Source organism: Ustilaginoidea virens, chromosome 4, assembly GCF_000687475.1.
Source record: "Ustilaginoidea virens chromosome 4, complete sequence".
In the NCBI taxonomy this organism is placed as follows: domain Eukaryota; kingdom Fungi; phylum Ascomycota; class Sordariomycetes; order Hypocreales; family Clavicipitaceae; genus Ustilaginoidea; species Ustilaginoidea virens.
The window spans coordinates 4,216,695-4,242,987 of NC_057319.1; the positions used below are offsets into that span (position 1 = coordinate 4,216,695).

Here is a 26,293-nt window from a genome sequence, read left to right on the forward strand (position 1 = left end):
CGTTCACTGCACGATCCTCCGCTGCGTCCGTCTCTCGCTGAGACACGCTTAATGAGTCCTCGCTGCTCATAACATGGGGGTGCCGCTCTTCTCAAAGGCGGAGTGACAGCTGCCCGCTACAATGATGGCTACTGTTGACTCACGCTGATGAACATTTGCAACATGACTCCGATTGAGATTCCAAGACCAATGAGAGAACCCGTCGGGAATCGGGCGGTGCCTTGGATCGGAACAGGCATTATTGCATGGCATCTATGATTGATTATATTGCCATGCTCATTTGCACCATGGGCCCATGGTTGTTAATCTAACATGTGTTTGAGCTGTGCTTCTCACTACTAACTATCCCCTTTTTGGTTTTTCTCTGATTCCCCATTGCTCTACCGGACATTTATACCGGGGGTGGACATAACATTTGTCATTGCTTGGTCTAGCGCATCGCCCTACCCACACTTTCCCAACCCCGCTCGACGAGGTGAATCATTCATCATTCCGGACGAGGTACTGTGATTCTTTTCACTTCTTTGTTATTGCTTTTTTTTTTCATGGCGGCTAATAAGTTCGAGGTTAGCCAAGTTGGCTATCCTTTGTTGAACCCCTGAGCCACGCACACACATCCTTGGTGGCCACAGAGGCAACCAGCGCACGGGAAGACGTGAAAAGTCATCAATGGCGATGGTAAGCAAGGCTACAAACCAATCGGAGTTGCAAGGGAACGCAATTTAAAGGTCGATTATATCAAAGACCGTCCGGTTGCCGTATTGACCTCGAGGAAATCTGCGCTGGCAGGAAAAGGCTAGTTGGACGCGCGACTCATTGGTCACCTTATAAAAGACATACCTGCATACCGTATGCTCGCATGGGCTGTCAACAAATGTTTGGCAGAGTACCGTCTTGAAGTGCCTATCAGACACCTGAGACGCTATGGACAATGTTTTGCATTTAAAAGTCGAGGGTAGGATTCTGATTTATACGCCATGATGGGATAGATGATGCAAAGCAAGAACGACAGCCTAGGTGCTGTCTTATCCGCAAGCAAAGCACTGCGGTGTGGAAGAAACAATAATTATCCCCGTAGCCAAAGTCACTGACTGACCCAGGAGTGCTAGTTATATTTCCCACTTTTTTCAAAACTCCGAGCGGCTGCGCAGCTTTGCTTGTAACGCTCCCATCGTCGAAGAATACGAGGCCCCTGCAGCTGTATGTATGGCTCTGCCAGTATACAGCTCGTGTTTATACAGCCTCGTAATGGGTGTGTGGTCGAGTCTTCGCATGCCGCTCAGAGCCCCTGATAGCGGAAGCCTCAATGAAGTCTTGCTGCAGGATGCATCCTGGCTACAGATATTTGATCATTCAGTAATCCCGAAAGCGGATGGCTTGGCCCCTGTCTGGGGGTCGAGTAGGGTCAAGAGGGTTGTAACTGGACCATTTCTCGTCGGCGCCTTCTGATCAAGATGGCATTCTGGTACCACGTCATTGGATATCTTTGTTGGAAGCAGTAGGTATACCGCCCAATTTAGCAAGTGCCGAAACATCCATTTGAAGCCCGGACGTGCTGCTAGGGTTGATCTGGTTATAGCCTTTGGAGACGTCTGAATCAAAAGGCGGCAGTCTGTCAGCATTGCACCAATGTTTATCTTTGACATGCATAGTTGGGCGAAAACGTCAAGCAACGGGCAACGTATCACGTCGTTGACATGCTACTGCATATTTATATTGCCCGCTTTTTAATCTTGCTTGGCCTCGAAAAGCCTGGGAAAGCGAGTCGGACAAGGTGGAAGTCCCGCCGCGTTCGATTTTATAAGCTCGCATTGTCGCACAGTCCTGGCACTTGATGATCGATTCTCCGATGGCATGCATTCCGTCTTGATTTACTCTGCAGTCTTGCATCATGTTAGTCAAGGTGGCAAAAACCATCTCCCCTGTCTCCGACCCGGACGAGGACAGCAAAGCTGCGGGTGTCTACACCGGGCAGCTATAGAACTGGCGAATTGTCAGTTTTGGGGTTCGACCGCTTTGATCGGGCTGCAAAGGCAGTAAGTGTGACTCTTCCGCTCACACTCCGGAAAGGCAGAGCCTGACATCTGGCTCATGTGCCGCCCGCGTCGATAATGAGATCTTTCAGCCACCTACCTCAGCCATGTAACTGAACGTGCTTCAGACAGACGGCGCTGATCAGTCTTTACTCGACAACACGTACCTTTCCGCTCGGCCAAGGCTTGACATAGAACACTATCCTTGATCCGTTGGACTCAAACAGGGTGGCAGAGGCTGGCTTATACGTCAGGATGGCCATCATCATGGCAACATTTGCCTGCGCTGGCGGTGGTGGCGAGGCGGAAGTGAGCAGACGAAGCCGAACCCTTTACCCACCATGGCGTCAAACATTGTTGCACCTCTTGCTCCATACCTGTTGCTATCAACAACTGAACAAGCAAGCATACATGGGACAGGAAGTGCTTTCCCCCAGACTCCACCATTACTAGACAAAGTCCCTGAACACTCTCACGAGGGGTATCCGCATGTGTGTTTCCCGGGCGTTGGAACTCGAGCTAGGCAGCATACCTTTTCCCCCCAGGTTTGTTTCCGGCACTTGGCTACACACTACTGCGCTACCGTTGCCGGTGTCTTTCCAAGCAGCAACATACACAGGTGTCACCAAGTATGTATATATATGAAGGTAGACGGGCCTCGCTGCACAAATCAGTGGGCCGGTCGGCTGCGCCTCTTTTGTGATGCAACAACAGGAACAAGCACAGAATTATTTGCAATACAAAAGTTCAGATTTGCAAACCAGCCTTGTCTACACGCGTACCATGAAAAGCCGATGTCGAAATTAGCAGTAGCTACAGAATTTGTTGCAAGTCTCACCGCAACCATCAACACCATCATCACCATCACCAACTTGCATCGAACCGAATCAATGACCGTTGCTCGCCCTGCCACCCCACACATTGCTCAGGGAAAAAGCAAAAAAAAAAAAAAAAAAAAAAACAAAAAAAAAAGAAACAAAAAAGGAAAACAAGAACAAGAAGAAAAACATCAAAGAACAACAATAAGGAATCTGGTTGTGCATCCTATTACATGTCAATCTTTGAGCCACACGAGGCTGATCCGCAGCTGACTGCGGATGAAGACTGCTTCACAGTCGGGGCGGTTTTTGCGACGCCAGCATTTGCAATGACCAAACAGCCATGGAAGACGGACCACCAGCGATCCTCCGATTTGCCGCGGTGGCTGTTTGAAGACATGACAGGTCCAAGGTACGTTTCACCCTGACGGTTTCGGGACGAAGCAAGCCTAGCCGTTGCCACTCGGTACTCGGTGGCAGGCGAGGTCAGGGGTCGACCATCAGGCACCTTTGGCTAAGACAGATCCCCCGGCGCGAAGGCGATGAGTCTTTCCTTATTGACGGCCTGCCGTTCCATGATTTGAAGCATCCTGCCCCTTTCCTGGAGCTCCCTTCCCCTGATGGGGAAAGCCAATTCCTCTGTTACACCGCCCTGTCCTACCCAGTATACCATGATCTTGTATTTGCCAGGGTTTGACGTGAGGCACTTTATGATGTCTTCTGCTTTGAAACTAAGGGGAAACTCGGCCCGCCATTCTTTGCCATTCCGAGCTGGGATCCTGTTGGGGGTTTGGTCAACTATGTCGATCTGAAACGTATTCGTGGCAGGAGCAGGCGCAGGGGCAGGCGCAGGGGCAGGCGTCGCCGCCGCGGGGCCTTCTTGGCAGCAGTAGTAGTGGTGGTGTTGCACCATATCGTCCAGATGACGGGTGAAACGACGGAGAAGGTGACTGTCGCCTTGGTCGCGATGACGGGAGTGTCTGAAGCTGACCAGGAAGCGAGATTCTCGATCTTCCAAATCGTAAACAGACATGCTCGTGCCACCAGAAACTGTGTGGGAACCGGCTACCAATGGAACGCCGGGCTATAGTACTGCTGCTCTTTTTGAATCGTTGGTCTGCCTGTTTCCTCTTGTGTGCGGGCCGCTGCCATGCGGAAACGGGTTGTCGCGCTGGATCGTGTTGTTGAAGCTGGTTTCTCGGTTCCGGCACCTGGGGGAGTCTGTACTGATATAATGACAGACTGGGGGGAATGATTCACAGGGAGAGAGTTGAGAGACAATGCGACAGCCCCTCTCTTTCAACCGTGGCTATTCCCTGGGAGTTTTTGTTGTTTTGTTCCTGATGTTCAAACATGGTTCACAGTTTGCGTCTTGTATGCCATTCCGCCTCCCCCCCCCCCCTCCTTTCTGCAGTAATTTTCCATTTGTTTGTTCCCGGCGACAAAGGCGAGGTTGCACCGAAATCCCAGGCTCTAGCCAGGAAACCAGGCCTGTCCCGTCGGGGAGAAGTGAACAGTGAAGGCTGCGGGACATCTGCCGCTGCCTGCGACTGAACATGCCGGCGACACAAAGAAGCAAGAAAAGAGAAAGCCGGGCCGTGCAAGGAGCCGCTCGACTGGGGCTGTTGTTGTGTTTCGCCAGGCGACAAAGAGAAAGGCGGCAACTACGGCGACGCAGAGCACAAGGAAAGACGGGGAGAGGCGCTGAAGGTGACAAAGACGTCAACAGCCGCCGAGGAGGGGGGGGGAGGGGGGGCGTGAATTCGAAGTCAATTGATGTCAAGTTCTGCAATTCGTCATCGTAGGGCTGACACGGGCAAGATTGCATGTGCTTTGATTGAGGTCTGCCGTGTGGCGGCCTTGGAGACAAAGAACGGCAGCCGGGTGGGTGGCATCCTCGGCGGTCGGGCCAGAGGCCAAGATACGTCGGACAGGTTGGTGGTCTTTGGTGGTCTTTCGTGGGTGTTGACTCTTGACGGCAGGGTTGCTGGAGATGCTTTGGCTCAAAGGGATGCCTGGCGTGTGCTTGACCTTTTTGGCGAGCAAGGCAGGCTGGCGGCTGGCGGAAAGTTAGTTCAGGTCGGGCAACGCAAGTAGCCTCAGGCTGCCAGGAAAGGGCGTCGGCGAGGCTGTGCCGCTGTGGGAAGACGTGGCGCCTCGCCTCATTCAGGCAGGGCTGACTGCACGCCGCAAGAGCAGATGTGCCAGAAGAAGACCAGCGGGAAAAGAAAAGGCAAAAAAAAAAAAAAAAAAAAAAAAAAATCAACGTCCCCCCCCATTGTGGCATTGGCACTGCAACCTTTTTGGGCTTCCACCTTTGCACCCGCACCTCCTCTCCACCCCAGCTCAACCTATCTACGATCCTCGACCGCCATCTCTTGCGTCCGGCTTGGGGCTTTTTCTCCTTCGTTTTCTACCTCTTCTGCGAGATCCTCTTCACAATGGCCGGTCTCAGCCCCCAAATGTTAGTCCTGCGCTGTTCGGATCCGCCCTGCAAGGCCTCGCCGTCGGCGTCTCGTGGCGCCGTTTTGCGACGAAGAAATTGGGGGGGTCGCTGTCCGGTTTGGAAAACGATGCTGACATGTGGCCTAGCACCAACCTGCTCATCATGCTGGGCATGATGCAGGTATCGAAGCGGATCCCGTTTGACGAGCCTGGCGTCCTGACGACGGTTCGGGCCGTGTACCTGGGAAGCAACGTCCTCATCGCGCTGCTGTACTTGTACATTCATGCTCAGATCAACAAGAAGAAGGGTGAGTGGGCACACGGGCTCGCCGGCTGTGCCGGTTGTTCGACGTGCGCACCTGTCGGAGCTGGAGCCTCCCCTACAAAAAGGAAAAAAAAAAAAAAAAAAAAAAAAACAATAGAGAAAAAGAAGAAGAAACAGAAAACATCTGTTGCTCACTTTTGCTTTGCAGACTTGACCACGCTCAAGTACGTCGAACCGCCGCCAATGGGCTCCACCGAGGAAGGCAAGCTCGTCACCACCACCATCCAGGCGTACGACAAGGACCAGCTCAAGGCTCTCGTCCGCGGCCAGATGATGGGCATGGCCATCATGGCCTTTATGCACCTGTACATGAAGTACACGAACCCTCTGCTGATCCAGTCCATCCTGCCCGTCAAGTCGGCCCTCGAGAGCAACCTCACCAAGATCCACGTCTACGGCCAGCCTGCCATTGGCGACCTCAAGCGCCCGTTCAAGGCTGCCGCCGGGTTCATGAGCGCCATGCAGCAGGGTGCTGCTCAGAGCGACAAGAAGGCCGTCGAGGCTGCCGAGAAGTCTGGCCGTGGCGGCGCCAAGGAGGAGTAGACTTGCGCATGGCCCACAGCTTGGGTGAGGGGGATGGGCTTTTGCCAAAAAAAGAGTTGTGTCCAAAAGAGGGACATTTTACTTTATCGATCCTGGCAAAGGGTGTGTTTTCGGGATTGGGACTGTGCCGTTTGCCTGGTTGGTGTCCCAGGCAAGGAATTTTCAATGGTGAATTGCAACTGTCCTGCAAAAGGGAATAAAAGGCAATAAAATTGATATAAAAAAAGAAAAGGAAAAGAAAGGAAGGGCAAGGAGAAAAGCTGGCAATCACACCTACACGGCCTTTTGTATGCATGATCCCGCGTCCAGACGAGCTCGCCGTTGGTTTGACCATGGACACCCAGTAAACAACAAGATGCAAGCTTTCAGCGTGGACAATTTGGGCAATTTCGGCAAGAACAGACATTGCCGGGCAATGTTGCCACTCGGCACAAAGTATGTCACGTCACGTCCATTGACCTGCATCGCCATTCTGCATTGGATGCCAAACTACTGAGTTATGTACTACTCCTTCACCATGCATGCCATGGGGCCGACGACTCATCCCACGCCCAGCCCAGCCCAGCCCAGCCCCACAGCCTCAACCCGGCTCAACCCCACCGGCCGAGTGACATCAGCCATCTTAACCGTCGGAAACAACTTCTTCATCAAACCCCTTCTTTCACGGGGCCCCTCTCTCACACTCCCGCCTCTGCCAGTCTGCCAGTCTGCCATTGTCCTCACTCTTCCGTCTCAAACACTAAAACACTCAAACACTCGCCACCCGCAATGCAGCGAGCCGCAACACCACCTCCCTCGCAACCTCCGCCTGTCGCATCCCCACCAACCCCAGAGGTCACCAGACGCATCGTACGTCCGTCCGTCCGCCCGTCCATCCGTCTGTCCGTCTGCCCCTGCGGCGCAATCGAGATCTTCCTCATACCCGCTTTCCCCCGCTGACCGATCCTCCGACACCGCCAGCTAACTCTCCAGACAGGAGCAAAACAGACTGCGCGCGAAAGCGATCCGGGACCAACGTGAAGCGCAACATCGGGCCGCGGGGACCGCCCCGGCAGGCCCCAAATCCGCCTCGGGCCATGTGCCTACCAAAGACGTCCACGTCTCCAAGTCGGTGACGGGGAAGCGCCCCTACGACTCGACGTCCTTGGCCGCGCCCTCCTCAACCCAGATGGGGACCAACCGCGACGGGCGCCACCAAGGCGACCCCGAGGCGCTGCGCCCGGCCCGCAAATTCGCAAAGTTTGTCGACTTCAACATGAGCTCCATGACCGACACAAAGGGCGGCTTCTTGTCCACCGAGGACGACCCCCACAACTACGCCCTCGGGGCCAAAAAGGCCGGTCGGCCGGATGACGAGCAACGGCCCAAAGACATGACTGTGCAGGAGTGGGAGCGCCTCCAGCTCATCCGGAAGCTCCAGCGGCAGAAAGCAGGCCCGTTCGAACCCGGCCTCAGTGTTTTGGACGACGCGGAAAAGAGGAAAAAGTGCAGAGAGTGCGGCAGCCTAGAGATTGACTTTGTCTGGAACGAAGTCTTTCACACGTCCGTGTGCAACAAGTGCAAAGAAGCGCATCCTGAAAAGTACTCGCTGTTGACCAAGACAGAGTGCAAGCAAGATTACTTGTTGACGGATCGTAAGTCCTTTGCACTCTCGCCGTCGTTCCTGTCCCCCGAAGGAGCCAGGTTCACCAGTGGTCTAACCTCTCTTCTCTCTTCCTAGCCGAGCTGCGAGACCCAGAGCTGCTGCCGCACCTGTCGCGACCGAATCCCCACAAGTCACACTGGCACGACATGATGCTGTTTTTGCGCTTCCAGGTCGAGGAGTACGCTCTCAGGACCAAGTGGGGGTCGGCTGAGGCGCTGGATGCCGAATATGAGCGGAGGGAATCGCACAAGAAGGCGAGGAAAGAGGCAAAGTTCAAGGAGAAGCTCCTGGATCTGAAGCGCAAGACGAGGACGGATGCCTTTCGTCGGCAGGCCGGCACGCTCGACAAGTCGGGGGCAAGCAAGTTTGGCGACTCGATACGGGATGCGAGGCACGTTCATCAATGGGGACGCACGGTGCAGAATGAGGAGGGCATGACGATCAAGACTTGTGTCGATTGTGGTATGGAGGTGGAAGAGCTGGAGCTGTAGGAGCTGATGAGATGTCTGGGCCGCAAAAAAGTCGTCTTTGAATTGGCTTGCAGCTGCCTTTTGTCTCTTCTTCTTCTTCTTCTTCTTCTTCTTCTTCTTCTTCTTCTTGATATTATTTTTTGGGAGCGTACGGAGCGGAATCTCACCGCGTGTTGTCGTATACGTACATAGCCGGCACATGTGGAAGTGTGTACAATCTTCGATTCTTTCATATAATCATATTGCATGGTTTTCCCGACTGAGGAGGGTTCATGTCTTGAATGGCTGGCGGGCGCGAGGTTTCCAATCCCACTCCCATGTTTTCAACGATTTTAGCTTCCAACCGCAAGATGGAAACAGGCTCCAGCTTCCGCGTGCAAAGAACAGTAGGAGGAATGAGTCTGCCGTATGGCTCGACGGGTCAACTGCCAGGAGACGGATGCTAGGAGGATGGGTGATTTGAAATTCCCGAACTGACGCCAGAGTGCAAAGCGTCATCGTCATTGCCACTGTCACTGTCCACTGTCCCTGTCCACTGTCCCTGTCCACTGGTGGCTTCAGGGGGGCGTCAAGTTCTTGCTGCCTTGCGGCCTCACAGAGCTATGTCCACGTCCACAACCATTGATTGGCCGGGGCTAACCCACTAGCAGCCCCCAGCAAGGAAACAAGCAAAACACCTTGGGTCTGGTTGGAGCTTCGAAGCAAGTTGAAGGTCTGGCTGCTCTGCTGCTCAACGCACACATAACTCAAGTTTTGTTCCCCAACCTCGCCCAGCCCGCACCAGCTACCAACCAGCTCGGCAAGTGCCATCGCAACCCAACGATACGCGACGTTCGCTACCGTAAGCGTATTCATCAACGCCCGGCTCAGGGACCTTGTCCGAGGAAATCGAGCGCCCCCCCCGTCTTCTTCTTTCGCCTGGCCCAGGCTCTCCATGAGCCCGCCCATTCACCGAGGCGCGCCATGATGGGCCCCAACCCTGGCAACGGCGTGGGCGGTATGGAAGCGGGCGTGGGAAGCCATCCAAACGGGCCGAACCAGCCCCAGGCGACAGAGTATACTCTGCAAGGTGTGATGAGGTTTTTGCAGACGGAATGGCATCGGCACGAGCGGGAACGGAACTCGTGGGAAATCGAGAAGCAGGAAATGAGGGGAAGGATAGCTCATCTCGAAGGGCAGGCCCGGAGAGCGGATGCCACTCAGAAAGCGCTCAAGAAGTACGTTGCAATACTGGAGCGAAAAGTAAAGGACCAGGCGGGACAGCTCAAGGGGACCCCGGCCAAGGAGGACAAGGACGCGGCCAAGAACAAGCGTGCGGCCAAGATTCAGGAGAAGCTTCAATGTGAGTCAGACGCGCCACCGCTGCCGTCATCCTGCCGTTGATTCTGATCAAACTCTCGATGCTGGTTTTCTGCCCCATTTAGCCTCGCTCGGCGGCAAGCACCATGTCCCGGGAGTCCAAGACATCGAGATGGAGAAACCTGACGACGACACGCAACGCAATGAGCTCAAGACGTTTCTCGATCAGTGCCAGTCGGAGTTCATGTATCTCATGATTACACCTGCCAACCCTCCACCACCTCGCGATTCGCCCTTACTGCCGTTCATGGAGGATATGCGCGAAGCCGAAGCGTTTGGGATGCCCCCGTCGCAACATCACCTGGAGCGACAGTACCCCGTTCAACGGCCGACGGCAAACCATGTGCACGATTTCAACGCCATGGGCACCAGGCAGCCGCCTGCCCAAAATGCCCCTCCGCAGATGCAGCAAGCTCCATCCAATTTCGGGACCCGACAGAGCGACCTGCAGCCCCAGCCCATGATTCGGTCGGCCGGCGATAACCAGCAGGCCATGTATGGCTCATCCAGCGACTGCTGGTCCGCGCCGTCGGTAACCACACATGCCATCGACGACAACTCTTTGGCGGCCAGCCAGGCTGCGGAGGCTCTGGGCGGTATGCGTGATAACCCCGAGCCGAGAGAGAAGCCCGTCCCCGGCTCCGATCCTGACGGTTGGGAGTTTCCGGAAGGCGCGTTCCCCGAACCGGGTGCCGCCCAGCAGACTTTCCAATCTGCTAGCAACCGTCCCGATACCGATGCGTTCCCCAATGCCGACTACCTGCCCAAGTCGCCCAGCAGGGTGCCCAGTGGCGCGCACCGGCGCAAGGGCTCCATGTCGAGGAGACGCAGCAGTGAGCACGAGCCAAGTCTCGGCGCTGCTCAGAAATCGGACAGCGGCAGCTTCAAGCTGAGGTTTGGCTTGCGGGGCCACTTGGATACGGTCCGTACCGTCATCTTCTCAGGCGGTGGGAGCCCGGGAGAGCCCGAAATCTGCACCGCGGGGGACGACGGCATGATCAAACGATTCCACATCCCGAGACTCGACGGCCACGCCGGATCCTTCGGCGGAGCCGCTTCTGACCTGGACGTCATTGCCAACTTTACCCACCGAGGCCATTCCGGGTCAGTCTTGAGCCTGACTTCCTGGTCGCCGGCGCCGAATTTCTCTACCGGAGGGCGCGCTTTGGGCGACGGATGGATCCTTTCGGGCGGTCAAGATGCGACCATCCGTGTCTGGGAACGCGGGCGGGTCGATCCCAAGGCCACGCTGGAGGGCCATACAGACGCCGTGTGGGCTCTTTGCGTGCTGCCCGCGACTCTGGGTGCCATCTTTGGGACGTCGAGCCGCTACGGCAGCGCAGATCGCATCCTCGTCGTGTCCGGGGCCGCAGACGGAACGGTTCGGCTCTGGTCCGTGAGCGCCCCGCCGCAGTTGAGCTCGCCGCAGCCAGGTTCGAACCGCAGCATGACGGGACGCGGCGGTCGCGTCCGCGGCAACTCCATGAGCTCTGGGAGCGGCTTCTCCACCTCACCCCAGGCCACTGTCGCGTCAAGCTCTCCCTTCCACCACACGCTGGTCCACGTCATCTCGCGAGCAGATGGCTCCAAGGCCAGCCCCACCAGCATCGCTTCTCTGGGCACCTCGGGCGAGACCTTTGTGGTTTCCTACTCGGACGCCGCAGTCATTGTCTACGACACCAAGGCAGGCGAACAGGTCGGCTCGATGGACAGCATGGAGACGTATGACGGATCGATGAAGACGGGCGTGAACGCCATTGTCGCAACGACGAGCGGCCTGGACCAGAGCAATCAGCACCACGGCGGCAGCATGGGAGGCGACGACGAGAATGCCGGCGGCGGCGGTCCCACCGGCGGACGATCCATTGCAGACTCCGGCGTTGAGGGCACAATCATCTCGGGACACGAAGATCGCTACGTCAGATTCTTCGACGCCAACAGCGGTAAGCATGATTTGCTGTGTTACTGCATACTCTCCCCCCCCCCAATGTCCCACCCCTAAGATGACCACACGATTAACGCAAAAGTCCAGGCCAATGCACGTACAACATGCTGGCTCACCCGGACGCCATCTCCAGCCTGTCGCTCAGCCCCGACGGCCGGGAGCTCGTGAGCGCCGGCCACGATGCCTCGCTGCGATTCTGGAGCCTGGAAAAGAGATCGTGCACCCAGGAAATCACAAGCCACCGCGTGATGCGCGGCGAGGGCATTTGCTCCTGCGTCTGGAGCCAGGACGGACGATGGGTCGTCAGCGGCGGCGGCGACGGAGTGGTCAAGGTGTTTGCGCGGTGATGCGAGCGGTTCGTCGGCACTCGGGGTTCTCTTACCTTTTTTTTTTTTTTTTTTTTCTTTTGTCTTTTTTTTTTCCTCGTTTTTTTTTTTTTTTTTCCCCTCTTGTCCCTGGGGCTTTTTGTATGAATCTAGCATGTGGGCGAGGTAGAGCACATCGGGGACCCGGTATACCACGTACTAGCCGATCAGGATGGACCAGCCCGCCGCGGCGACCCGGTGAAATGCATATCGCCCATACATATGACGGGCGTGTACTCCGTATCGCAATCGCTATGTACCATGGGCCGGGGGGCGGCAGGCCAGGAAAAAGCTCGTGCGTTCTGCCGGGTCCTGCAACGGCCTCATATACCGTGATGGCGGGGCCGACCTCCACGCCCCGCTACAGTGGTTGCTGAACAACCATCCGTCTTCCGTAGTATAGTGGTCAGTATGCAAGCTTGTCACGCTTGAGACCCGGGTTCAATTCCCGGCGGGAGAGCCACGTTCCACCCTCGGGTGCTCTTTTTGGCCATGTCATCGGGGCTTTTTTCTTTTTTTTTTTTCATCATTGAGTCTCTTTTGAGCACGCGGGTCGTAGGTGGTCGGCCGCGTGTGTGTGTGATATCAAACGAGTTTGGGCGTTTGGCCAAGTTTCTCCTGGCGCTAATTCATATGCCTGTGAAGGCTCTAGTGGCTGTGGGCTGATTTGCGCGGGTGGGCTTCGGAATGAAAAAAGAGGCACGTTCTATGGTAGCTCAAGGATTCAATAGCGGCATACAGTATCGCGCTAAAAGAAAGTGGTCGAGGCCACTGCCGTTATCGAGGGCCGACTACGAGATACAATCAGCCACCGCCATGAAGCCATTTCCTCCACCGTCCTCGTCCAATCTCGGACCTTGCTTCGCTCCATCGCCCAAGTCGACCACTGCCTGACCCTATATCGACCAGAGGCACCATGCTTGGTCGACCGTGCGCACACTGAAACGGGTACGCACACTCGGATAGGCGCCGCAAGAGCCCCTCGCATTCGCTCATTGTGAGCTCGTCATAAAACATGATGGCACCTATCGCGCGTCAGGTACACCTTGGTGCGTATACATGCCCATGCCCATGCGGCGAGGCTTTACTTACTTCGGCATGCCCGAGAATGTAGCAGTTCCAATATCCCGTGCGGGCAGTTGTGAAAGCTCGAAACCATTGAGTTGCCGGCTTTGTGCACCGGCAGGGGTGGCGGCATGCCCCTCTCCTCCAGCTTCCAAATCTCCTTTCGCAAGACGTTCATGACCAGCCCTGGGTCGCTCCGGCATCTCCTCAGTATGGAGGGTGGAAGTGCTGTGACTTTGACCGTGCATGGCTTGGCCTCTTCCGCTGGCTTGGCTGTGTAAGCAATCCCCCAGGCGTCGAAATGGGTGTGGAAACGATCAAGCAATTCCCTTTCCCTGGCGGATACTTCCAACGTGATTGGCTGGTCCAAGATCTCTACAAAGGCGCGTAGAGGACCACTCTGGGGTGGAAAGTAGTCCGACATCAGCCTCTCCAAGCGACATCTCTCATCTGCTGCGTGTTGATCGAGCATGACCAAAGCCGACGACGGGTCCGCCTTTGGATTGCCCGAGGGCGAGTGCAACGGCAACTGGAGAAGAATGAATTTCCGATCAACCTGGCCGAGCACCTCTGCATCAGACAATGTCTTTCGCGACAGTCGGCCATTCAGTCCCATGGCGACGGCTTCAAATTGCACGTCATTTTGCTTCGAGTAATACTTGCTCGTGGGGCCCTCGCGTCTCATTTCGACTACCCGCTGCACATCGGGACCGCCTTGATGTAGTGTTGGTATCGGAATTTCAGTCAACTCGAACACGGGATTTTTCCAACAACGGAGAACATCTTGGAGCCATTCTTGCGCTGACGGCTCTGGGAACCCTTCCAAGGCTTGTGAGCGTCGCCCGGTGGCCTCGCCCATCGCTGGCTTGGGCTGACCAGCGCTCTCTGCTTGGCCCGTGCCAATGGTGACGGGCGCTCCAGACAATACGTTGCCAATCTCAGGTTGTGCTGACGGTTGAGTATCGACAAGTTCCTTCGCTTCATCGACCTTATCGAACGGCCTGCGCAACATGGCTCCGCTTTCCCCCGCAAGGCGACGGCAGGAACCTGTTGCGGCTGAAATGGCGGGCTTTGTGTCATCTTGACGTACCACCACTTGGGCTCCTTCTTTCACACCAACTGCTGTTCCGACTTTGATGTGATTCCACCCGTCAAATGGGCTATATGGAAGGGTCAGCTCGGGATTCGGAGCTGCGTCAGAAGACGGGCGGGTAACAGCAGTGGCCAGGCTTTTTGCTGCGTTGTACCCACGTCTCCAGCCAAAGCGTGTGCTTGGTTGGTTTGAATCTGCAGCCATGTGACGGATACGTTTAGGCTGCAGACAATGCTTTTTCAGAAATCCGTGGCAAGTCACCCTGAGCAGGTCAATAATGGCCTGCAAGGTGTGTTGAGAGTCTCCCAAGGTTATCTCCAGGGCTGAGCAACCATCTCTGCCGAGAAGATGAATCTCAAAGTAAAACATTGGCCATCGCTCGATGCCCTTTTTTGCTTTTCCGTGTTGTCGCCCCGGCCCCGGCGACAGGTCTTCATCTTGGACTAATCCGAAACTCGAAGCCTTGAAGATTTTGTTTGCTACATCGTAAAGCACGTTTGTACCAAAGTTATTCGGGATGGGCCGGATTCCGAGGCTCATGATTTGACAGCGACGGGTTGCGACAGGAGTTTGAGAAATGGCGCCTTTAATCCTCACGTGGCGGCTAGATGCTGACACAGGTACCCACGAGGGTGCATCTTCAATCCCTGCCAAGCCTGTCTGAGTGAACAATCTCGAGGTCCGGGACACGATATCGGTGCTTCCAGACCTCAGCCGAACTTCTCTCTGCGTGTTGGATTCCCTCAGCAAAATCGATACCTCGGATGGCCATGCGAGCAACAGGCTGGCAACCTCTTTGATGAGAGCATCCCACTCTTTATCGATCCGTGCACGCTCGGAAAACAAATTAGCACGTTGTTTTGCCCTCACGGGCATCGACCCAAAAAGATCACGAACAGACACACGCGTTCCGGCGGCAAAAGTTTCGAATCGTTCATCTGGCGGCGGCGGGACACGTCGCGACAGAACTATACCGTTGTGGAGGGACACGGCCGCTTGAGTCTCGTGCCTGTAGCGACGGGAAACCACGGTAAGAAGTGAAAAGGCGGCAACAGAAGCGATAAAATTGCCATGCCTACCATGAGTCGTCGCATTTGGCGGCATCTTGGACGAATCTGACGAGACGGGTCAGTTTGGAGTTCCTCGTGCTATCGTCATGTTAAAACACGCACGGTGCAGTTTTGCCAATCCGCCAGTCTCCTCGAATTCACTTGCGTCGATTCCAGTCCCGTCATCGTCAACGGTGCAATTTCCCAGGACAAAGTTGAGATGTATGTTCAGTTTCGAGGAGCTTGCATCAAGAGAGTTCTTCACGAGGCCGCACACCACGTCGTTCAAGGAGGTAATCGCAGCCGATGACTGGATTTTGTCGACGGCGCCTTGTGGGAGCGGCCTGATGGACATGATGCACACGTCCCCATGATGCCTTTGACGTCTGTGATGCTGTTGTCTGATGTTGCCGTTCGTTGATTGATGATGAGACGAGAGACGAGAGCTGCAGTCAGGTACAGGAGCCAAAGGGAAGGTGCGGTGGGGCGTTGCATTCCGTGCCAGGTTTAATGTCATTGGTCGTGTTACCTGCGGGCGGATGGAAGAGTGGGGCTCAGCTCGCTGCCTCGTTCTTTCTGGTACTCCGTACTCCGTACTCTTGTCCTCTTGTGCCCCGCACTCCTTATCGCCCAGAAGCCAAGGCGTATACGGAGTACTCTGTACTCCGTACGGAGTAGTGCTGACGGATTCCGGTAGGGCGGCGGTGGGGACGCCAACGCCACCAACGGACTTGCATGAGCCTGGCAAGTGCCAGGCTGTTGCCAGGCTGGTGCCCAGCAAGCAGCAGCGGGCCCGCAGCGGGTTACATCCTTCCAAGGGACCAGGACCAGACCCATTCAGTTGTCAACTGATTGTCTGGTGGATTGTGGTTGTGGACCGCCCACGCCCTTGTACGGAGTACCAACCAACGTAGATCCTTCCAGGCAGCCCGACTCATCCGAATGCTTCCATGGCAATGGCCACTCCCAGCCTGCATAATCAGCAGTGTCTCGCACTCCGCCTGGCTTTTCATGCTCTTTTCTTTTTTCCTCAAACACACTCGTCGTCATAGACGGTATTTATCCAACGCATCAGCGCAGAATTGAACCGCAGCACGGCACAGCAACAGCAAGCACAGCAACAGCAAGCACAGCAACAGCACAGCAACAGCATAGCACGCGAGCGATTGACGCCCACGCCCGCGCGCCCAACCAAACCCATCGAATATAATCAGCAACGTCAGCCACAGAAGCGACAGCCGGCGTCTTGCTCCTGACAGCTCGAGTCAGACGTCTTCGAACCGGGTGTCCCAAGTCGGCAAGCAATCGGTATTGGCCGAAATAGCGTCACCGGCACAGCAGAATCACCGGCATTATAGCCTCGCTGCTCCTCTTCCCATGGCAGCAGATATGCTCAACGAACCCCACGGTAAGATGACTTGCAATCCTAGCCACATCCCGGGCAGCACAGCTGCAGTCCGTTCCCAGCACCATCGGCAACCGTTGTCTAACTCGGACGCAGATCAACAGGCGCATCGACGACGGCCATTTTCAACGTGGGTCAAGAAATTGACAAACTTCAAGTCATCCTCAGACGGCGATCATCCCAAACGACGCATGAGAGTGAGGCGCGGGCGCAAGTTGAACAATCCCTACCCCCAATCCGGTCATGTCAGCGATACGCATGGCAACGGCAAGGTCAACGGTAGCAGCCATCGTCGTAGTGATGCCAACCTTCAGAGCTCCTACTCTCTCACCACTGCTCGTACAGCAAGTGCCACCTCACTGGACCGACCCACACATAGCTCGGTAGACGGCTTGGCTCCCGCAACAGCCGGGGCCAGAAGCATGGCGGGCACTATGTCAACAGAGAACGAAGCGTCGCAATCTCTGGCTCCAAGCCATGGCGGAGCCAGCTCCCTCGGGGGGACCAGTCGCACAGTTGGCGGAGGCTTGGACGGGCGAAGAGGCGGTGACAGCACCTTTTCCAGTCCAGCGCCGTCCGTTCGATCCTTGACTACGACATTGACGACAATCCAATCCCTCGGCCCAAATGGACATGCTCCGTACGCCCAATCGTCTCAGAACCATAGCGACAACACCAACAACACCAACACCATCATCAGCACCATCAACACCAACGCCAACACGAATACTCAGTCCATCCAGTTCAGCCAGCCTTTCCCTACCGCTTCTCCAGCGTCTGCTATACCACCTCACCTGGCTGCCTTTACTGCCCCAACGACGTACACTACAGCTACTGCAAACAACTTGCTGACAGACAACGCCTCTATCCTGACACTGGCTTCCTCCAGCAAGCGTCGCCGCCGTCGCTCAATGGACACGGACGCATCTGTCCGCGCGCTGGCACCTTCTTCGCTCTGGGGCGGCAGCCGCGAAAGTCTCCCTCTCAGCGTTCTCAGTTCGAACATTGAGCAGGGAGGGTATCCAACGACTCCCGGATTGGCCAGTAGCGGTTCACGTCTTGGAGCAGAAAGGAACAGCATCTACTCGACAACGGGCATCGCGCCAGCCCTCGCCAGCGAAAGGAACAGCACTCTTGCCAAGCAAGGCGATGGATCCAGCGTTAGGGGCGGGCCTATGGCACATGGAAGGCCAGACAGTATCAGTGGGGGCATCGGAGGTGTTGCGAACCCGTTGGCTAGTACGCGAGAGGTCAAGGATGAGCAGGAAGCCGAAAGAGCTGCAGTTAACAAGGAATAGAAGATGTGTGTTTTGCTATGGAACCTGATTCTTACATGCGGGGGTTTTTATATTTTTATCTGTAAGTTTTTTTTGTTGTTTCTTTCTTTCTTTTTTTTTTCTTTGGTGGGGGGGAGGGAAATCGAAGCCTGTATGGCATATCGTCGTCGGATGACGATCGATGGCTATTAATGGGCTCATGGGACGGTGAATGGAGTTGAATTCGAGATACCCTAAGCTTGCCTTGTGAGGTTGCGCCTCAGTCTACTCGAGTTGTGCGCCGCCGAAATTTATTGTTTCGATGCATTGCACTCTGCCAGCCAGAATAAGATTTGGAATTGCCGCTATTCAGTTTATAGCTAAAGTGCACAACCGTCAATACATGCTATGCATCATTGATGCTGTCAGAAGGCGCTAGGGGTGGCTTAGAAGTCTGGTTGGAACATCAGGAACATAGCAACCAGCAGAATCTTAGCCGGAGCTGCAGTACTTTTAGGTAACCTCAAGGTACCCAAGGCTGCGTCGCCGGGGCCTCGCCACTCACTGCCAAGCTTCGGCGAAGATGCTCTGTAATCCTACCGTCGTCATCGCGCCTCGTAGCTCCCAGCCTCCATCTCTCAAACCCAACACCTCCATTCCGCCCGCAGAATTTGGATTCATCACCTAATCCTACCTGATGCGTCACCATGGCCATTTCGGTATGTACGAGCAGCACCCCGGGGGCGGTGGGCTGGCGGGCTGGTGGGCAGAAAAACAAACTTGTCCAGCCAAAGAAGTCGGCAGAACCCGTTTAACAAGCTTCTAGTGGAAGTCATTCGACTTCTTCCAAGTCTCTCAAGTGTCCCTCCCCGATGACGACGCACGCCAGCTCTTCGAAGGCAACGAGATATCCAGCGTCTGCGCAGGCTCCGAGAGCCTCTTCCTAGGTGGCAACGACGGGTCCGTCAGCATCGTCGGCAAGAGCTGGAAGGTGGTAAGGAAGTTCCAGGCCCACGAAACCGGTCGAGTCACCCACATGCGCCAGGTTGAGGGGACGAGCTTGCTCGTCACTGTCGCCGAAGACTTGAGCAGCGAGCCGGTGCTCAAGGCCTGGGCGCTGGATAAGCTGGTGAAAAAGACCAACATGCCTACCTGCCTGAGCACGCTGACCATCAACAATGGGAGGCGGCAATTCCCAATCTCTGCCTTTGCGGCGCTGCATGACTTATCTCAGATTGCCGTGGGCTTTGGAAACGGCGCAGTGACTGTTATTCGAGGCGACCTTGTTCACGACTTGGGTACCAAGCAGAGGATTGTGTACGAGTCCCAGGAGCCCGTCACCGGGGTGCAGCTGGCGACAGATGAGAAGCTTACCACGCTTTTTATTTCGACAACGACGAGGATTTTGAAGTTGGGTCTGTCTAGAAAGGGTCAAGGGCTACCTCCGAAGATCATGGAGAATATCGGATGTGCTTGGGGGTGCATGGCGCTTGATAAGGAGACGGGCGATGTGGTCGTGGCCAGGGACGATGCCATCTATACGTATACCATGGATGGGCGCGGGCCCCCAAAGGCGTATGAGGCACAAAAGACTATGATTGCCATGTATGAAAACTACGTGGCGCTGAAATGCTTGCCGTCTGGGGCCAGCGGGAGAGATCCCGACAGCATGAGGAGGCGATTTGGGAGCAACGGCCACGAGGATCTCTTCACCGCAACCACGTTTGTGCTGCTGGAACCGGACCTCAGAATTATTGCGCATTCAGAGACCATGATTTCACCCGTGCGGTTCGTCTTTGATGTCTGGGACGACCTGTACACCATGTCGGAAGAGGGCAAGGTAGGCTGGATTCAGGGTGTCGAGGCGGGAAAGGGTCGTGTGTCGTGTTCTGATGTTTCGACAGGTTTACCGATACCATGAGAAACCGTTGCAGCAGAGATTGGAAATGTTGTTTCAACGCAACATGTTTCCTCTCGCGATCGAGTTGGCGCAAAATTCGGGCTTGGACGGCCAACAGCAAAGCGCCATCTATCGTAAATTTGGCGACCATCTTTACCAAAAGGCAGACTACGATGGGGCCATGGTACAATACATTCGCGCCATCGACACTACAGAGCCATCTCAGGTCATTCGAAAGGTACGCCAGCCCTGTTTTGAAAATAAACCGCCCCGATTCTCTTGACCTGCGAGAAGAATCTGACGGGAGCAGTTTCTCGATACGCAACGAATACACAACCTCATACAATACCTGGAGCAACTACATGAGCATCGAAAAGCCACTTCCGACCACACAACCCTTTTACTCAATTGCTACGCCAAGCTGAAAGACATTGCCAAGTTGGAAAAGTTTATCAAATCCCCTGGGGACTTGAAATTTGACCTGGACACAGCCATCGCAATGTGCAGGCAGGGGGGATACTATGAGCAGGCGGCATATCTTGCCAAAAGGCATGGCGAGACTGAACTGGTAGTTGACATTCTGATTGAGGACTCCAAGAGTTATGCCGAGGCACTGGACTATATATGGCGTCAGGATCCGGAAGTGGTATGTTGTTTTTCTTTCTTTTTTTTTTTTTTTTCTCTCTCCACCAAATCAAATACACGTCGTCGCACAAACGACCGCATCAGTGGGGTTAATTGTTCCCTAGGCGTATCCCTGCATGCAAAAGTATGCCCGAGTACTCATCGAAAACTGTCCTGAAGAGGCTACGAAGCTGTTTGTTCTCTACTATACTGGAAAGTTCCGTCCAAGGAAGACGCCAGTGCCCATTGTGGGGGAACCGACATCGACGGGCGGATTCACATCTGGAGCCGCCAGCGCGGTTCAGAATTTGTCCAGTTACTTACCATTTCCGTACATTGGCGCCTCATCTGCCGCCTCCCCGGGCACTCCCAGCTACAATAAGCAACTGCCGCAAAACGGAGTGGAAGCGAGTGAGGAAGAAGACGCGCCGCCCAAATACAAGGTCCCGGCGCCAAGAACAGCGTTCTCCTCGTTCATCGACCACGCAGACGAATTTATCACGTTTCTCGAGGCATGCCTCAAGGAGGAGGACCTCAAGGCTGCAGACAAGAGCGATTTGTACACGACCCTGTTCGAAATGTACCTCTACAAAGCCGGCGAGAAAAAGGGCCATCATCGGGAAGAGTGGGAAGCAAAGGCAAAGAAGCTGATTGAGGGAGAGCACGTGCCCATGGAGAGCTCCAGCGTTTTGCTCCTGTCGGATCTGTCCAACTTCCGCGATGGCACAGTGCTGGTCAAGGAGCAGGCAGGCCTTTTCTTTGACATTTTCAGATCATACACATCGGCAAAGGACACGAGGGGGGCCATCAAATCCCTGCGCAAATACGGCCCCGACGAGCCCCAGCTGTACCCGGCTGCCCTTGCATACCTCACGTCGGACCCCAAAGTGCTCGACGAAGCAGGCCCCGACGAGCTGGCCAACGTGCTGTCCAAGATCGACAGGGACGGGCTCATGGCTCCCCTGCAGGTGGTGCAGACCCTTGTAGGCCAGTCGTCGGGAGGTGGCGTTGCCACAATAGGCATGATCAAGCCGTATCTGCAAGAGACCATCCTCCGCGAGCGCAAAGAGATCGACGACAACCGCCGGCAGATAGAAGCTCTACGAAGCGACACGGAGAAACGGCGGGCCGAGATTGCCGATCTGGGGTCCAAGCCGGCCGTGTTTCAAGCCACGAGATGTTCGGACTGCGGACAGGGTCTGGATCTACCTGCTGTGCATTTCCTGTGTAAACACAGCTTTCACCAGCGATGTCTAAGAGGAGGAGGAGGGGGGGGGGAAGGGGAAGAAGGCGAGGATGTGGAATGTCCACAGTGTGCGGGAGGCAACGAGTTGATCAGGAAGATGAGGGAGGAACAGAAGAAGGCGGCGGAGAAGCATGATTTGTTCAAGGCAGAGCTGGAGGGCAGTGACGACAGGTTCGGTACGGTGGCGAAGTGGTTTGGACGGGGGGTGATGGGGTGATGGGGTGATGGGGTGACGGGTGGCGGGTGGCGGGTGGCGGGTCGTCGGTGACGGGTGACGGGGTGCTGATGTAGGTGCTGATGTTGGTATGCGCGGGTCATGATGATGACAATAGGTTGAGCAGCGGGCATGGAAATACGAAACGGGATGCAGAGGCCCTGTGACATGCACGATCATTGTCTGAGTGTGAAAGGCTTGGATTCCTCTAGCTAAGCTATCTGTGGCGGAGAACTCTATACATGCAGGGGACACGTGCACGTGACAGTGACAGCCCCCTTCTTTGGGGTTTCTGCCTGCACAGATGCTGGCTTGGCGGATGGAGGAGAGCAGATTCGTCCCGAGAACTCGACTCTAGGCCAGATATTGCAAACAAACGCTCGTAGCATCAAATAACCAAAAGACTAAACTTTCTAGCCAACCAAGGTTACCGCAAAGTGGCTGCAACCAGGACATGTGGCGCAGACATAAAAAGGTTTCAAGCTCCAGTCACGATTGGAGAGACTGGGAGTGAGGGTTTTGTTTTTCGGCCTCGGGACTTTTGCACCTCGTCAATCTCACCAAGCTCGACAGCCATGCAGCCGGCAGAAGGGGACTCTGCCGCCATGAGGCGAAAGCAAACGCTGGAGTACTTTACACGCGCGCTGCAAGAGGTCCAGGCGTCCAACGAGGCATTCCGGGTGCTGAAGACGGTGTCGGCGCAGCCCACGCGCGGCAGCGGCAGCAACAGCAACATCGACAGCAACGGCAGCGGCAGCGGCAGCGTCACCTCCAACCGCTCCAGCAACCCCCTCGTCATCCTCGACTCGAGCTTCAACCCGCCCACCGTGGCCCACGCGCAGATGGCCACGTCGGCCCTCAACGCGGAACCCCCGGATTCGCGGCTGATGCTCCTCCTCGCCGTCAACAACGCCGACAAGAAGCCGGTCCCGGCAGCGTTCCCCCACCGACTGGGCATGATGGAGGGGTTCGCCAGGGACATTCTCTCGTCGGGTGACGTGCGGGACCGCGGCGGCGGCGTGCAAATCGACCTGGCCGTCACGACCGAGGCGTTTTTCCACGCCAAAGCCAGCAGCATCGCCGGGAGCGGGCGGTACGGCGGCCCGTCCCGGTTCCTGTTCCTGTGCGGGTTCGACACGGTCGTGAGGATCTTCGACCCGGCGTACTATGCGGCCGCGGAGGAGGCCGGCAGGTCGGGGCAGCGGGCGGCGATGCGGGCGGCCCTGGGGCCGTTTTTCGACCGCGCCAGGCTGCGGGTGACGATGCGGCCTGGCGACGATGATGATGATGGGTGGGGCGGGGCGCAGGACCAGGTCGCGTACGTGGAGGGCTTGAGGGCGGGCGGGCTAGAAGCGATGGGTGGCGATGCGGCGTGGGGGAGGAGGCTGGAGTTGGTGGAAGGGGTTGGCGGCGCGGTGAGCAGCTCGAGCGTGAGGGCATCGAGGAGGAGGGGGGGGGAGGGGGCTGGCGAGCTGGACGGCGTGGGCGACGAGGTGAGGGCGTGGATCGAGGGCGAGGGGCTGTACAGGGATGGATGACACGACACGATGGAAGTGTTGAAAGCTTCAAAGCTGAGCTACCTTGGACACGTACCCAGGCTACCCTACACCGAGGGTGGGGGACATGGCCCCACTAAAAAAAACACCTGCGACCGTGACTGAGACTCCATCTCCATCCTTGCCGCCCACCCAGCGAAGCGCTCGCGACTCGCCATTTGTTCTTCTTTATCAGTCTTCTTCTTCTGCTTCTTCTGCTTCTTCTTCGTCCCAAAAAGAGAGAAAAAAAACATCTCGATACTCGCCAGCCCTTTTTCCGCGCGTGCTCTTCTGGGCCAGCACCAAGGCCCAGGGCCGCCGTCGAAATGCCCCACGCAATGTCGATGCCCTCAACCGGGCTCCAGGCGCTCATCCTCTGCGGGCCCGGCTCGTCGTTTCCAACCTTTACCTCCAACCCGGACGAGAGCCCAAAAGCTCTTTTGCCGATTGCCAATAGACCCATGGTCTGGTATCCCATAGACTTTTGCCACCGCATGGGCATCACCGGTAAGTCGTGCGGGCAAGCAGCAACGTCGCCGTGGGACCTCTTGGGGACTCCCGTGATGCTCCCAATGATATTCCTCTTGGGAAAAGCGGCCCGAGAAAGCGCCTTCCTTTTACATCAACCTAACCGATGCGTAATAGATATTACGCTGATATGTCCTCCGTCTGCCTCCAACGCCATGAACTCGGCCTTCAGCATCAACCCCTCCCTCACCAGCCTCCCGCTTCCCAAACCGGACATAGTCTCGCCAAAGGACTTGGACTTCAACACGGGTACTGCGAAAATTCTTTGCCTTGCCGAGGTCCGGGACTTGGTCAAGCTAGACTTTGTGGTTCTACCGTGCGACCTGGTTTGCGAACTGGGAGGCGACAAGCTCCTGCAAGCCTGGATGATAAAAGCGGCGAGTCTCGCGCATCTCGTGGGCCACGGCGGCTTCGCAGACGGCCACGGCACACGCCACAGCGGCGGGCTCGGCGTGTGGTACAACACCAAAACCGCCGTGCCCGTCAAGGGCGAAGAAACCGACTTCATCGCCACGGCGCCGTTGCCGCCCTCGCAACCGGATGCCCTCAAGGGACCCGTCTTGTCCAACCTGTCGAGGCTCGTGTACTCGATGCCCACCGACTCGCTCAACGACCTGATGGAGGAGAAAAAGTCCCTGCCTATTCGCCACGGCTTGCTGAGGGCGCATCCTCGCCTTCGCATGTACACTGCTCATCGAGACGCCCACATTTACATATTTCCTCGGTGGATCATGGACTTTATCAACGTGAACCAGCGGCTCGACAGCATTGGCGAAGACGTTGTCGGATGGTGGGCCAAGGCTGGTTGGCAAGCCGGCCTGGCCGACAAGCTTCACATCACCTCGCTTTGCAGCACCAGAAACCCGGACGACGACCAGGATTCCATCCCCGACAGCGTGTCCAGCCATGCCTCCTGCGCGGAACATTCTGCCGCAGGGCCAAGCGATGAAGCCCCAGCAGGGCCGGAGCCGTTTGGGCAAGGCGACGGTAGGCGGCAGAACGACTCGGGCCATTCTTGGCATGCCACCGACGTACCCCCTATTCTCGCCTACCTTCACTCCTCCGAAGGACAAGCAAATGCCCCCATCCTGAGGCGAGTCGACAACGCCCAGCTCCTGCTGGCCACGTCTCTGCAGCTGGCCAAGCTCGAGTCCGTCGAAGAAGTAGGGGCCGAAGCAGCTTCTCCCTTTGCACATGCCAGGAAAGTCGCCTACCCCGAGGGTGTCAAACCGCGCACCACAATCACGAAGCCGGACAGTCTGATCGCAGAGAACGTGACAGTCGAGGAAAAGACGGCCATCAAAGAGTCGGTCGTCGGGGCCAATTGTCAGATCAAGGAAGGTGCCAAATTGTCGCAGTGTTTGCTGATGGACGGAGTGGTCGTTGGCAAGGGATGCAAGTTGACAAAGTGCATACTGGGCAGGAGGTGTGTTATTGGAGACTACTCGGTTCTTACAGACTGCGAAGTACAAGAGAACCTGTTGGTGGAACCTCGAAGTGAGTATTTTCTTTTTCTGCTTTTTCTTCTTCTTCTCCTGGCCCCCCCCCCCCATGTCCGATTCCGTATCCATGGAGATGCAGTCCCCCGCCGCCGGAGGGGCAAGACCCAGAGCTCAGCCAGCATCGCATGGTTGGAAACCAACGGCTAACAGGTTGTGGCAGCCGAGGATAAGGATCAAAAGCTCATGAGCTCCGAGGGCTTGGAGGCAACAGAAGCCGAAATGGACCGAGTCCTGCAGGATGTAGACAGAGAAGTCACAGCAATGACAGACGAGGCTGCAGAGAAATAGAATCGGGATGGGTGGGCACTCCGCAGCTGGCTGGATGCTGCAGCATGTCCGGGACCTAGCCATGGCCTTTCTGTGCCGCCGCGCACACTGGCACTTGATGACCTGTAAAATGGTAGACATTTCACGGCCTGCTGCTTGACAAAGCCGTGGTCGCGGCCATGACGGGAAGTCCGTGACGCGGCGTCGGCCGGGGGAAGCATCGAGGCAACCCGAGTCTGCTCCCGTCCCATTTGATGATGAGAACCAGATGGGTCTGCGTTCCAGCGACTCTGCACTGCTGATGCCTCCAGGAGAGCCACTTTGCAGTCGTAGTTGGTGACATGTTGACTTTCGACAGCCATTGACGTGAACTGAAGCGTCAACTGAGAGTTGGCTGGCTGGAAAGCCTCCCTGTCCTCCGTAAAAGGTCTGGTTCCTTTGTCAGGTACGAAGAGTGGGGCGAGGACGGGGACGGCTTGGCAAGCGCGAAGTGCCGACTGGCTGCTGACCAGCCCAAAAAAAAAAAAAAAAAAAAAAAAAAAAAGAAAGGAAGAAAAGAAGAAAAGAAGAGAAAAGGGCAACTTCCTCGTCGAGGTCACAAGTCCACAACCTACCTAATGCAACCATCCAACCTCGAGCCTTGACCTAAAGAAAAGCACTC

General features: G+C 56.0%; 9 protein-coding genes across 9 annotated transcripts; 7 read left to right on the forward strand and 2 right to left on the reverse strand.

Moving 5' to 3' along the window:
* Positions 1 to 3,365: 3,365 nt before the first annotated feature.
* Positions 3,366 to 3,884, reverse strand: UV8b_05603 (uncharacterized protein; the record flags this gene model as incomplete). Its single annotated transcript, XM_043143100.1, has 1 exon — positions 3,366 to 3,884. The coding sequence occupies one exon, from the start codon at positions 3,882 to 3,884 to the stop codon at positions 3,366 to 3,368; it is 519 nt and encodes a 172-aa protein (XP_042999033.1).
* A 1,408-nt stretch (positions 3,885 to 5,292) lies between these two features.
* UV8b_05604 (uncharacterized protein) lies at positions 5,293 to 6,164 on the forward strand (the record flags this gene model as incomplete). Its single annotated transcript, XM_043143101.1, has 3 exons — positions 5,293 to 5,315; positions 5,444 to 5,604; positions 5,770 to 6,164. 3 exons carry the CDS (start codon positions 5,293 to 5,295, stop codon positions 6,162 to 6,164), a joined length of 579 nt encoding a protein of 192 aa, XP_042999034.1.
* Positions 6,165 to 6,932: 768 nt separating this feature from the next.
* UV8b_05605 (uncharacterized protein) lies at positions 6,933 to 8,300 on the forward strand (the record flags this gene model as incomplete). The annotated part of the gene is made up of 3 exons (XM_043143102.1): positions 6,933 to 7,013; positions 7,141 to 7,798; positions 7,885 to 8,300. 3 exons carry the CDS (start codon positions 6,933 to 6,935, stop codon positions 8,298 to 8,300), a joined length of 1,155 nt encoding a protein of 384 aa, XP_042999035.1.
* A 942-nt stretch (positions 8,301 to 9,242) lies between these two features.
* On the forward strand, positions 9,243 to 11,930 carry UV8b_05606 (uncharacterized protein; the record flags this gene model as incomplete). The annotated part of the gene is made up of 3 exons (XM_043143103.1): positions 9,243 to 9,621; positions 9,704 to 11,581; positions 11,671 to 11,930. The coding sequence occupies 3 exons, from the start codon at positions 9,243 to 9,245 to the stop codon at positions 11,928 to 11,930; spliced, it is 2,517 nt and encodes an 838-aa protein (XP_042999036.1).
* Positions 11,931 to 12,752: 822 nt separating this feature from the next.
* Positions 12,753 to 15,510, reverse strand: UV8b_05607 (uncharacterized protein; the record flags this gene model as incomplete). The annotated part of the gene is made up of 3 exons (XM_043143104.1): positions 12,753 to 12,973; positions 13,041 to 15,221; positions 15,279 to 15,510. The coding sequence occupies 3 exons, from the start codon at positions 15,508 to 15,510 to the stop codon at positions 12,753 to 12,755; spliced, it is 2,634 nt and encodes an 877-aa protein (XP_042999037.1).
* Positions 15,511 to 16,544: 1,034 nt separating this feature from the next.
* Positions 16,545 to 17,858, forward strand: UV8b_05608 (uncharacterized protein; the record flags this gene model as incomplete). The annotated part of the gene is made up of 2 exons (XM_043143105.1): positions 16,545 to 16,563; positions 16,657 to 17,858. The coding sequence occupies 2 exons, from the start codon at positions 16,545 to 16,547 to the stop codon at positions 17,856 to 17,858; spliced, it is 1,221 nt and encodes a 406-aa protein (XP_042999038.1).
* A 665-nt stretch (positions 17,859 to 18,523) lies between these two features.
* On the forward strand, positions 18,524 to 21,803 carry UV8b_05609 (uncharacterized protein; the record flags this gene model as incomplete). The annotated part of the gene is made up of 5 exons (XM_043143106.1): positions 18,524 to 18,535; positions 18,643 to 19,656; positions 19,721 to 19,954; positions 20,027 to 20,362; positions 20,466 to 21,803. 5 exons carry the CDS (start codon positions 18,524 to 18,526, stop codon positions 21,801 to 21,803), a joined length of 2,934 nt encoding a protein of 977 aa, XP_042999039.1.
* Positions 21,804 to 22,375: 572 nt separating this feature from the next.
* Positions 22,376 to 23,338, forward strand: UV8b_05610 (uncharacterized protein; the record flags this gene model as incomplete). Its single annotated transcript, XM_043143107.1, has 1 exon — positions 22,376 to 23,338. One exon carries the CDS (start codon positions 22,376 to 22,378, stop codon positions 23,336 to 23,338), a length of 963 nt encoding a protein of 320 aa, XP_042999040.1.
* A 335-nt stretch (positions 23,339 to 23,673) lies between these two features.
* UV8b_05611 (uncharacterized protein) lies at positions 23,674 to 25,653 on the forward strand (the record flags this gene model as incomplete). Its single annotated transcript, XM_043143108.1, has 3 exons — positions 23,674 to 23,842; positions 23,981 to 25,360; positions 25,526 to 25,653. The coding sequence occupies 3 exons, from the start codon at positions 23,674 to 23,676 to the stop codon at positions 25,651 to 25,653; spliced, it is 1,677 nt and encodes a 558-aa protein (XP_042999041.1).
* Between the last annotated feature and the right edge of the window lie 640 nt (positions 25,654 to 26,293).